We start from the raw sequence: 13,364 nt of genomic DNA, 5'->3' as shown, positions 1-13,364 counted from the left end.
AAAGAAGTGTGTTTTTGGTTGTCAGGGCAAGACAACCCTGTACAGCTACCCAAAGAACCTAGCGTTAATGGGACAGTGGATAGAGTTTGTTTTTCCAGAGAAGCAACAGAGTTGTGCAAGTGCTTTTGTTTGTTCCCTGCATTTCAACTTTGGATTTGTAGCTAGTCTAATGCTGAAAGATGGAGCGGTCCCAGTGATAAAGGTTCACTGTCGTGCATTGGATGCAGGTGGTGAGTAAAACTTAGGACAAAGTGCACATCAGTAAACAAACATGGTTACGTATATTTAATTTATCAACGGAGTATGCAATGTTATTTCATATTAAACCTAGGGAACGTTGACAAAAAATGAGTTTCTAAATTCAAATGCGCTAGTATTCCATTTTTTTATATAAACATGCACTAGTCTGATCAAAACCGCTCTGCTTGCTACTGCTAACGTTAAATTGCATACACAATAGTCCATAAACCAAATAATGTCCTAGTAAACCATGAGTGTAAACACACGTTGTAAAACTCCGAGCATGACAAGTCGCTAATACAGTTGCAGTACATACCACATAGAGACATCCTGCTGTAGTCGTTGCTGCTGCTCCTGTTATATTTCAGCCTCTGGATCAGATTCTGAATCATATAAGTATGGTTGAATCTGATTGATAGCTATGGTTTATTTAGGATAATGTTGACTTTTCCATTTTTAAGGATATCACAGCTTTCATACTGGTCGCTCTAAACGCAATAGCTGCGCAAACTCGTGATTCTTTAGCTCCGCCCACGATACACCTCCAGCCGCTCAGTTTTATTCAGAAAGACTCGGTAAGGTGTATCTTTACTTTATAAATATAATAAAATTAAAGACTTTTTGGAGTTATGAAGGATGCAATACTACTCTGTACTCTATCAAAATTGACATGAAATTGACTGAAACTGAGTGTTTCACCCCCCTTTTACACGCGCAGCTGAACACCAGATGGAAGGGATTGCTGCAGCACCATGCAGGAGGCACAACAAAGTTTTACGGGGCACTTCTGTGGCGGTGTGTCCACAGAAGTGCCTGTAAAAGTTTGTTTGCCTCCTGCAACGGCGCAGAAGTCCAAGTCCTAGCCGTTCCGCGGCCGCAATGCAAGACGCAACAGCGACGCAGCCGAGATTCAGCAGCCGAGAAGCAGAAACATATCAACCCGGCGCAAACGCTGTCAATCAACCGGTAACCTTAGCCACCATGCAGTTCATGCCCGAGGAGACCACCAGTGATCAGCCAACACCCAGAAGAGAGAGCAGCCGCAGCGAGCAACATCAAATGTCCTTCAAACCAGAAGCAACCGCAAAATTTTAAACAAAAATAGCATAGAAGCGTTAAAAAACGGCGAACGTCGAACAACGTCCTCTCAGGGGCTGCCAGCAATCAGCAACAGTACCAATTGTAGGTCTGACTGTTTGACTAGTCACCGTCATAATAAAATCAAATACAATAAAATCTAAATCTAACAGTACAGTTAACTTGATTTTGGGTGGAGAAGCGGCGAACAGACAACGCCAGCATCCTCTCCCCCTCGTTGCTAGGCAACCATCCAAAAATGAGATGCATAAATTAGCTTTCTTGAGCACAACATGCAGAAGCAAGAACCTGGTTTACCGTTTTAAAAGTATCGATTTGGCACCAGTATCGTAAAACAAAAAAAAACAAAAAAACGATACCAAACCCTACTTATTACTAGCAATACAATTGTTTTACAATTCAATATGAACATCATAGATTTAATGCACCTTTGAATTTTACAGAGAAATGGTGCTTAAATGGGAACACTTTATGCATAGGCTAATTATGTCATGTGACAAAACATATTAACATAATTATTATTTATATAAGCCATATCGGTAAACATTTTGATGCACTAAACATTTTTCCACAAAAAAATAAAATAAAAAAATCTTTGGATAGAAACCTGGCTAAAAAAGAGGAGAAAACATTACATGAGTGGCTCACAATGTGTGTAGAATCCACATGAGAGGTGAGGAGGGAGAGGGGAGGTTTAATTTACACACATTACTCATATTTCATCTGCCGAAGCTCAAGTACTGTGGTCTGTATATTTGAAAAACACCACAATCTGACAAAACTAAAACAATGTGACTCCCAACTGTGGTTCTTGAAACACTACACTCACAAAACAGCCCATAAAACATTTAAAACAAACACTGTTTGACTGACAGAAGTCTATTAAGCTTCATATATTAGCTTTGTTTCAATCTACCCAGATTCATTGATGTGCACGTTCTATTAGGTTGATAAGATTTATAAGGAACTGCTTCCCTGGTCAAAGTACTAAACAATAGCGTTCACCAGCAGTGTTCAAAAATTTATCTGAGCAAGCAGTTGACTTATCACATGACACTTATCAGTTACTGTAAAACCCTCAAGTAAACATATAAAGAAATCTTTTGGGTTATGATGGCCATATGAGGTTCAGTGAGTTCAACACTTTGAACTAAAAGTGTTAAGAAGATTCTGGGTTATTCTCATGACAAACTGTTTGATTTGATCTGATCCGGTGTTAATACTGGATTACTCCAGCTCTACAGCAGGGAGTCCCTCTCTGTACTGGTTTAGGTAACCCTCCCGAGTGAGACCTTCAGCTGGGTCATTGTGTCTGGCCTGCTTTGCAAACACACAGCTCAGTTTCACATCAGCTCGGCAGGGATTAACATACACAGCTCTCTCTTTTAGCTGGAGTTCCAAAGAGAAAAAATAAACTACAGCGTTTCTGTACTTGAGAATTTTTTAACTGAAATCTTCCAGGGAATGCATGACCTTGGAGAAGGATCCTCTGTGATTATTTAAACCTATAACACAGAACGTTATATAATTGAGGACCCAGAACTGTTGTATTTCATACTAAAACTGCTACATTTCTTAAAGATAATGCTATAAACCGCATAGGGAGCGATTGCACATTACTATAATATTAAAGGTTAACGACATAGCACAAACTATTAGCCTAAATTCAGTTGCTATTTATTTTTAGATATATCCACACTCAAATAACACACTGTATGCAAACATGTAACCTTTACATAAGACGGTTTTTGCATTAACTTCTAAATCTAATTACAAAATTATGTTTCTACTCCAATTTGTTGTTGAAATATAATGATTTATACACAGTGGCTGTCATTTTATGACAGATTAATTTAAACATAAGCTACATTTAATAATCAAGACACCACTAACAGGTAGTATATAATTAATATATTGGCTAATATAGACAAATTCTACTTGTAATGCAAGAAATTATATTTTTATGAGAAGAGTAACTAATGGGATTATCCAATGTATTTGTGTACTAGAATAAATCTCACGTATAAAAGAATAAAATTCACGTAACTGTATGCAAAACACTTAAAATTAGAGGTGTTCTGACTTCAAACACCTGCACTATCAGCCCTTTCTGATATCCGTCATCAAAAAAAAAAACAGCATCTTATTAACAAAAAACCCTGGTCATGCAACTTCTCCCTAAAATCATAGCTTTACTTAAACAATCCCATTAACTACACTTATCACCACCCAGAAAAACCACAAACTTTGACAGAAGATTATAGTTATTTCTAGATAATCACAACTACCATCATCCCACAGCTTAAAAAACACTCAGTATGCAGGTTTATGGCTCTCTGGTAGCTTTAGCACTGTTGTCGGAAAAATGAGCATTTGGACACGTGTGTGTGTGTGTGTGTGTGTTGTAACCTTTGGATGTAAATCACTGCTTATCTGGACGCTAGAACAGTCCTCAATACGTTTTCTATCAGCTGTGGGCCTTGCGCCGAGCCCCGGGAACTAATAGATAGGACGACATTACAACCGAGACAAAGGTTTTCTCTATCACCCATGTTTAGACATTATATTCTGACAAAGCAATTCAATTACACACCATGCAAAAAACTAATATACTTCACGTTCACTTGTATAAGGTAACCTTACACTAACTTCAGGTCAGGCTTTGTCATTTCCAATTATTGGCATGGATGGAACAAACCAAGAAGACGCTAAGGCATAATTATTTTGCCACAGTTTGAGAACTGTGAACGTCAAAACTACCTGATTGTAGTCAACTATAATGGAACTGAAGGTTCTATAACATGGTGTGATGCCACTGTGAGTTTTAATGATATTCACTTTTGTGTTGAATATCTGATAAAGTAAAGTTGAATCTGCCACCTACAGAGAACAACAGACACTAGTAAGAATCCGTAGCTAGCTTGAGCTTGTAAACCTTATGAGGAAGGGCCCAGAACTAACGTTTTCTGCTATCGTACAAGTTTGAAGACAATTTTTCTCGTGTGGAAATGGTTGATGCTCGTATGGTCTCGGCTCACAACGTGCGTATTAGTATATTTCAATGTATTAAGTGCCGCGTGATCAAGATCGGCTCGTCAGTAGCTCCAGCTCGCACTGCACTGACGTCGGTCCAAACTGATAAATGGTCCATGAAGCGCAAATGTAGCTTGTCTACAAAAAGAGTAGCGCAGTTTCATTCAAATTCCATTACCTTTGCCATTTCTATGTTGGGCAATGTTGCCAGTGCGACTGCTAACAAAATTTTTGTTAGCACAAAAAACACAAAAACGAGTCCATTTAGCCACAGTCTAGAGCCCTGTTCTGAGGGATAACAATCTCTTGATTGAGGCTATTAATGATTTTTCTCCAGAAGCAATTTAGAACATAATATGTTGTATAATAGAATAGAACAATATGTTGTATCAATAGAAGTTGTGCAAAGGTTTGATGTCCTTTTTTCCATAGAGAATCAAAGTAAATGTAATAATTTTGAAGGGCACTGAACATAATCTTCTTAGTATCACAATGCATTTATATTTTAAAAGCCTAGTTATCCGTGGCGCATATATGCATTACGGAGATGGGTTTTGTTCAGGCCTTACATATCTGACATGTAAGCTAAAGACAGCAAATTACCATCAAAGAACATTCTGTACCTGCTGAAACTGCACAAACTGAACCCAAAACAAAGCTTTTTTTTTCTGAAAACATATGGGTGAAGTCAAACACAGAAGCATGGAGCAGCAGAGACACTAACAGGTGCTTGTTTTTGTACAAACACCAGTGAACTGCAAGCAAAGCAATTTCAGATTGTAACGGTTGACGGGTTGCAAATTTCATGGGGGGAAAAATGCAAAAATAACATTTTACAATAAGGTTCAATTTGTTAGCATAAAGCATGTAAGAACTTACAATACAATTTCAACACCATTTTAAAATTTGTACCAATATTACATCATTTATAAATTAGGTTAATGTTATTTTAAACTATAAATCTAATTACTTTATAAATCTAATTACTGTTAATATAAATATACTGCTAATTCATAAATATATTACACGGTTAATTCACGTTGGCTCAATGCATTATTTAAGCAATTTGAAAGTTGCTTAAATAATGCATTATAAAATATATTATGAATTAAATCATATTTTTCATTATTAGTTCATGGTATCTAAAGCATTAACTAATGTAAATATGGAGACAGTGTTAAGTATTAAGTGTAAGTATTAAGTGTAAAGCATTAAACCAATAAAATGTTTCCTTTTATAACCGTGTGCTGATCAGAAATAGTGATGCAATGATGCAAACTCAGCTCTATGCTCCGCTGTTATCTGATAAAACCATGACAAATTAAATTAGCTAAACCTGAGGTGAAACTTTGCCCTTCCTCTTTTAATGATTAATACTGACTTTGACTGATAACGGATTTAAACTTTTCATTGTATTGTACCAAATTAGTGTTTGGTAAAATCAACTCAGGGCCAAATTGATAGATAGAGAACCACTGTCTAATATGATCAAAAGCAGAGGGTTAACTAAACCTGACAGAGCAAAAACCACTAGGGCTGGGTATTGACACAGATTTCACAGTCAGATTAGATATCTATTCACAAGCTTTCGATTGGATTTGATTCCGATTCAACCTGATTATTTTGGATATATTTAGCACTTTGAGATTTTGTTTAATATAAAGTGCATTATAAATAAAATGTATTATTATTATTATTATTATTATATATCAGGCAAAGTACATGGCAAATTTTCTTGAGGTAGAAAAATCTCTCAACTAATGATGTAAACTATACATGGGTGTCAGTTACATTACTAAAATATTGGTTAAAATGGAAAAAAAAATATACAGAGATTTAAATTACACTCAAGATATAAAAATAACTAACATTACATAAACATATTTCTAGTCCAATTCGATTTAGAAAATATAAACATTTAAAGGTGCAGTTTGCAACTTTCAGCCCACTGGAGGGCGCCTATTCAAAACAAAGGAGTAGCTTGATGACGCCAAGTGTGAGCGCAGCATCTTGGGACATGTGGTCTTCACCTCACAGCCGGTGGAAAATAGGACACAGGCAGAAATCATGTTGATGGATGCGGTTATTAACATTACTGTAGTATGAAGCAGAGCAGGACCGAGTGTTGTGGAGCTGAGCACGGCAGCTGGAGCGATTGTTACACAAATACCAGCCTCGTGAGCATCGGGAGTTTTATTACGACGGGACGGGACACAGTCGCTGGGCGCTTGCACTATTTCCGCTTTTCCGGTCATGAGTATCTCTCATTCCAAATTTGCAGTTTATAGTGAAAAAAACGTTTGCTCATAAAAATTGCTCATCCTTTGGCACTAATTATTTATTATATTTTTATTATACAAATCACTTAATTAATATAATATATTCATATAATTATCATATTAATTAACAAGTAGACAAATATTAATAAAAATGCATAAAACATGCATTCATAATTCTTTTAAACAACATGTATTCATTTGAGCTCTTTCTGAACCTATAATTATTAGGCATATTCTTTGATTCACATCATGCATTGATATAGTCAGATATTCTTTAAGCTGCCTTTTCGTCTTTCGTTTATATTCCTGCTTCGTAAACGCATTTAATTTCATGATCGTTTTCAAAACGATTTCTCAATCTTCAGACGAGAAGTGAATCAAACGGACACTGTGATTGGCTGTTTGCACTTTCAGGTGCACGCGCTTCAGAGTTAATCGCTAACTCTGGATTAAACCTGAGTTGACAGAGAAAGTTTATACCGAGCTTTGAGAAACGGCTGAACTTGATCTAAACCAGGTTGGATTTACCTGGATTTGTCAACTCTAAACCTACTCTGAAACTCAGTTTGTTCAGCTAGCTTTATGCAACAGGCCTCTGGATACAATTGTTAAGGTTTATGAAATAGATTTAGCTCTAAACAAAGTCTAAGCGCACTACTCGAATGTAATTTGTGAAATTTCTGTTAAAATAATTTATCCTACACCAGCTTCTGATTCTAATAGATTCTAATCATTCATAAGCTGATTTCAAATTATTTTACTTCATGTTTTTGAATCCCTGTGAAGTTCAAAAGATGTACGGTGTCCAATTTGTCATTTTAGATTTCAGAAGTTGCTCACTTTGTGGCCATCATGCACCCTCTATATGCACGTCTGCCATGCTCATAATGAGGCAACAGATGTCTACCTGACAGTCAAAGCACCAGTACGTCACAAAAGTGCTTAGAGGGCTTAGGGTGCCATTTGGGACAGGGCCTATCTGTATTTGTTTGACTGACCAAAGCTGGAAACCTGGTCAGCTTGCAAAGAAATGACAGACTTTATAGTTAATTTTTGAGCTGATTTCTAAGGCATACAGGCATGGGTCACATATGCATTTACCTTCGATTGATGGGGCTTGATCCTGGGCGGAGTACAACATTTCTTTAAAAGCCTGTGGAGAAGAGAAGAATATGAAACACCATTTCCAGAGGTCAGACAATTGGCTTTCATATTACAAAGCAGCATGTGACTGGCACTGTGCCCATGCTGACTGACAAGGGAACCTCTGCCAGGATACATGAATATGAAAGACATGAGTTCTAGAGTACAGAAGAGGAAGCATTAAAACTAAAATAATGATAGAGGAAATGGTTGTTTTTAACTTTGCATGAATCTAGAATTGGATATCCCCTAGAAACATATGTCCTTGAATGAAAAAAAGGAGGGAAAGCATTGGTTGCTAAAGATTCAAACAAAAAATATTTGTTTAAGCAATTCTGTAGGGATGCACCATTTGATTGGCCAATATTAGTTTTTAATCTGTGATCAGAGATACTTTTTTTAAATTACAATACTCATATGTGCACTCCAATACATATCGTTTCAAAGCAGCTTTACATTGATAAAAAGGAAAAATTATGCAATTTGGTGAAGTTAGTTTAATGTTGATTCAGTTCTGTTGTAAAGATCATCAATTGGGCAATTACAGCGTTATGGACGTTACATTTTGAGGAATTACACTGTGCACTTTTATTTAGTTTTTAGAGCATGAAAATCAACAATGTGACTAAAGAAGTGTGTTTTTGGTTGTGAGGGAAAGATAACCATGTTCAGCTTCCCAAATAACCCAGAGTTAAGGGAACAGTGGATGCAGTTTGTTTTTCTGGAGCAGCAACGGAATTCTGCAAGTGTGTTTGTTTGTTCCCTAGAGTCAAAACAACAGGCGGTGAGTAAAACTGCATCAAATGTCTGTGTTTTGTTGGCAATGTAAGTGCATATAATGTAAACAACACAGTTGTATAGTGAATAGAAAGTCATCCAGGGATAATGTCATGATGTATTGTGTGTGTGTGTGTGTGTGTGTGTGTGTGTCTTTAGCCCCGCCCACCGCACGCCTCCACGAGCTCGGCTGGTTTTTGGATACAATCAGGATAAAACTAAAGACTCAGATTCAGAGATATGAAGGGTGCAATAGTGCTCTATAGGTACTTAAGATTAACATGAGATTGGCAGAAACTGTGTGTGTTATGTACCCTTTAAGAGAGGGAATGGATTATGGATTATGTTGCACGTTGCTTGCCAATAAATAAAGAGTTGTCAATTCATGATACTTCCTCATCTCTTTTTATACTTAAAATACATTGTTGTTAAGAATATCTAAACAACCCCACTGGGTCTATCTGAAGCCTTCTATTTATCATGTAGTATTATTTATTGCAGTGATTGGTATCGGTGATCATATCATCCAATATAAAAATCCCATTGGGTTCACAACTGCATTTAGATGTGGTTGTCACTCTGAAAACTTTGCAGTACACGTAACTGGTGCTCTTAGCAGTATAACAAATTTAACGTATTATATTCAAAATGAATTTTATTTAGAAAGTGGCCAGAGTGCAAAGAATGACTTCAGTTCTCACAAAAACACCCGTTACAATAAATGTAGCCATCCACACTGCATGATGAATCTCTAATTTACACTGTATATCTGTTTTGTGTTATGCTAAAAACATTATGACAGTGACAACATGACTACTCAGAACTGTTTTCTATATACAAATCATCACATTACACAAAATGTCAATTGTTTGCTATAGCATTAGTTACAGTATGATGCATTTTGCTACAACATATGTCATATACAACTGTGGCATGGGGGTCTAGTGACATTGAGACGTGTCGTTTCGAATTCTGAAACTCTTGATTGGTGCAGCACTAGCAATGATGATATGCACACAGCTAGAGTACATAAACACTAGAAAATGTGCAAAGCTATTATAAAGTTACCATGAAATTAAAATGGACAAATCTTATTTTTTTATTGCCAATTGCTGCAGCCTCATAATCTTTAATCAAAGTAACTTCCCCATCCTCCTGTAGATCATCTCGTCTCTTCTTTGATGACGCTTTTATTGAATAGTACATGTTATTTCATTTGAAAAACCGCAATGATATAGTGGAAGGAGGGTATTTTCCTGGCCTTTAACATCCCACTAGGTGAAAGTTCATACAACGCAATGGAGAAACACTGAGAAGTGAGAGAGGCAGTAACTTTGCCTATGGAACTCAAATCAATAACAACACATCAATATTTAGCTTGCCCTATATTAGTTGTTATGCGCCTGATCGTTACATCACAAGATATTGACAGGGAAACAATTGCTGCCCATCAAGCTCCTCTAATACATGATATTGTGCCCAGGTTTTCATGATATTCCAAAGATATTCAAATTTTCAGTGGCACCATTTATTAGGGCTGCTCCCAACCAAAGAGTTTCTGACTGGAAGTCATTCATTTAAGCCATTAATGGACTAGTCATGTGTTTATAATATTAATTTAATGACTTAAATATATCCAAGTGTGGGGCTAAGAAAGCAGGGTAATAATTTAGCTTTCACACTCTGCACGAACAACACTTGGATATGCAATCAATAACAGCACACGGTTATCTGGGTTAACATTAGAGTAAGCAGCCCAGGGTTGCCAGGTCTGTGTAACAAAAGTAACCCAAAAATAGCACAGTCGGGTAAACAAATTCTCCACTGAATTTGTATGTCTGGGCCTGGGGTAGGGATATTTTTATACAGTATGAAAATTTCATAATTACTGTGTAAAATATCCCAAAAATATCATCACGGTTTTGATAAAAGGAGATGAAAGTGTCCAAAAAAAGAACTGATGCACACACTGACGTTTTTGATTGTACTGAAAATTAAATAAGATAACTTTACTATTAATACTACTATAATATTGTTGTGATCATGTTATGGGGATGATTGTTTTGTACGCTGTACAAAAGTGACTTATATACAGGTACGATTTAAAACATTAATCTCAATTTAATATGTCCCCATTATTATTTATGTGGTTAAAAAAACAAAAAAGGTGTAATAAATGTACAATAAATATACATTATTATCCCTTAAATGTCACCCTTAATAGTCTTGTTTGAACTTGTTCGTTTCGTCTTTGGCTCACAGCCACTTGCCGCAAACTTTGCGGAAGCTGCACATTAAGTTCAAGTGATCGAGACAAAATAATTCATATCAAAATAACATTTTGTGTCCAGCTATTTACCAGTCGTAGTTTTGGTACTGAAGTCAAAGTTAACTTGTCTTGCGTTCTCCAACAGTGGGTGACAGTCATGAAGACGACTGGGCTTATTTGTGTGTTTCTCCCTATTGCAGGATTACAGAAAAATCTCCTGAGTGCTGTCACTGCCTTCTGCCATTTCTTCTTGTTCAATAAACATTCGCACTGTGCAGTTTTCAAAATCACGATAATCAAACAAGGTTTAAATGATAATTAAATGTTCAACGTGAATATTGACCGTCACCATTTTATCGTGGTTTATTGTGAAACCGTTAATCGTCCCATCCCTAGTCTACGGGATGTTTTGAGGGTGTTGGAAATCCAAAATCATACTTACAGGGGTGGAAATCAACCCACGGAAAAACTACTTAAAAGTAGCCAAATTCAGTGGACCAACCGGGGACTTGTCAATACTGAAGCTGCCATGTAAAGTGGCTAACATTAGGTTACTACTTACATGTTTCAAATGACAGGCCAAGTTTGAGGTCAATGAATGATAGGTGAAGGTTCGCCTGCAGAGTCAGCCGATCACTTTTTTGGGGTTATCCTAAACCCTTTCAAAATTATCCACAGTTTGGATTTTCTGTCTGACATAATTTTACCACATGGACAGCGTTAACAATCGGTCCGTCGTGGACTGCATGACTTCACCACTTCCTGTGGAGTTTTTTTCTCTGTCTGTGACAAACTGACCAATAAAAATGTGGTCAACCAAGCCTCTTCTCATCAACTTACCTAAACGTTTGGTCGACTATTAGGGGGAAGCCCTACCACTTATACAAAAAGAATGGCAAAGAACAGAGTATAAGCATACAAATTGGGATGCATCTTGGGAAAAAAAACTGAGTGGAGCTGGATGCGATTATAGAACACTTTGACAGCTCAAAAAAGCAATATTGTTCAAAAAGTGATGTACAAATGACATGCAAATTGCAGCTCTGCAGTATACAGTACAGTGCGGAAGTCAGCTGCAAAAACACAATCCTGTGAGAAAACACAAGCTCAGAGGGAACGCGGCCTTGACAGCAGCATCAGGGATGTTTACTTGTTCTACCAGCAGGCCAGCATACACCACATTACCATGGCTGAGAAAAAAAGGTCTTACACTCTGAGGAAGCCTTGCCTCTAGTTTTGACTTCAGCAGGCTTTTTGAAACCGCAATTGCGTACTTGTAGTATAAATACTGTGAGTAGTTTTTAGTGTGAAATGAGATAGAGGGACTATCAGACTCCGGTGCTGAATGACAAAATAGCCTTTTAATTTTACACTATATGCTTGAGTGCATAGTGTGTCATTTGGGACAAAACTTTTCTCTCACTTCTCTTTCTGAGCGTCAGGAATCATGTGATAGCCCATACAAAACACGAAAATCAGCAGAAATGGTCATATCTCTAAATAAGCTGACATCAGCTTTGTCAAGACTGTGACACACAAAAGAAAGGTCACAGAACAGAACAGAACATAAGTGGGCAAAGCAAGCATGCCACAAAGAGATGAGACCAAAAATTCTCCTCAAGATCTAAACCAAAGCAGGTGAGAGCAATTCCTTCACCAGTTGATTCCCCGCCATCATTTATATTTGATTCAAGCATGTACAATCTCAAAGATTCCCTCACAAACAATCCGCTGTTCATGTACTACTCTCAAAAAGGGATGATGACTAATTAATTAGCAAATGTCCAAGAGGAAGGCAATAATCTCATTATGTGTAGGCCATTAAACCCTGAAGGAGCTGCAGTACACCAAAGCCCTGTCAACTCTAACCCAGTCCACTGTCGAAGACAAAGAACACTGCCTCGCATGCTCTCATGTGAAATAATGAAATTATGTAGTCTGCTAAGCATTGCTCTTTGAAGCTCTGTATAACCATCATATATGTTTGTTTTGAAAGAATGACTCCAGCAGGTAATTGCAGACTTGAAAAAGAAGACAGATAAAGACTGCAGGGCAAAAAAATACAAATAAAAATATTATATTAAACATACACACAGCCATTCCTAAATGTTCTCTGATTAAGTAGAGATGAAAAAAATAGGTGCAGTAACGTTAAGTTACTAACGTTATTCATCTGACACAATGCTAGGTTTTGTTCATCGCAATAATTATTATTAACTTGTTCGGCCAGTTCATTCTCAAATATTACATTTTCCTGATATTCCTAATAAAACATTAGCGATGCTTCCTTAATATTATGATTTTATATTCCCAGTCAGATCTGAACCAAAAAAACTAAACAATTTAATGTCCAAGCTGAGTTCTTGCAGAGATTTTTGTTTAACAGTAACGTTGACTTGGATAAGCAGGTAAGTTAGCCCACTCGGTTGATGAACTTGAAACTATCATTTAGTCCTTCTATTGGTTCAGAAATATTGTATAATAAAGCTATGAAAAAACTGCGAAACATCTGCATCCCCACTGCT

The 13,364-nt window shown here is 36.9% G+C and overlaps 1 protein-coding gene across 1 annotated transcript in view; it reads right to left on the bottom strand.

The window, feature by feature from the left end:
- The window catches only part of xpr1b (xenotropic and polytropic retrovirus receptor 1b), a 31,337-nt gene that overhangs the window by 17,345 nt on the left and 628 nt on the right, over positions 1-13,364 (bottom strand). The window contains exon 2 of the mRNA XM_067454253.1: positions 7,752-7,803. Coding sequence (XP_067310354.1) covers positions 7,752-7,803 — 52 coding nt within the window. The remainder of the gene's footprint in view (positions 1-7,751; positions 7,804-13,364) is intronic.

This window comes from Pseudorasbora parva, chromosome 9 (genome assembly GCF_024679245.1).
Source record: "Pseudorasbora parva isolate DD20220531a chromosome 9, ASM2467924v1, whole genome shotgun sequence".
NCBI classification, from domain to species: Eukaryota; Metazoa; Chordata; class Actinopteri; order Cypriniformes; family Gobionidae; genus Pseudorasbora; species Pseudorasbora parva.
Note: the sequence above shows the minus strand (reverse complement) of the source record. Positions and strands in the feature narration are given on the sequence as shown.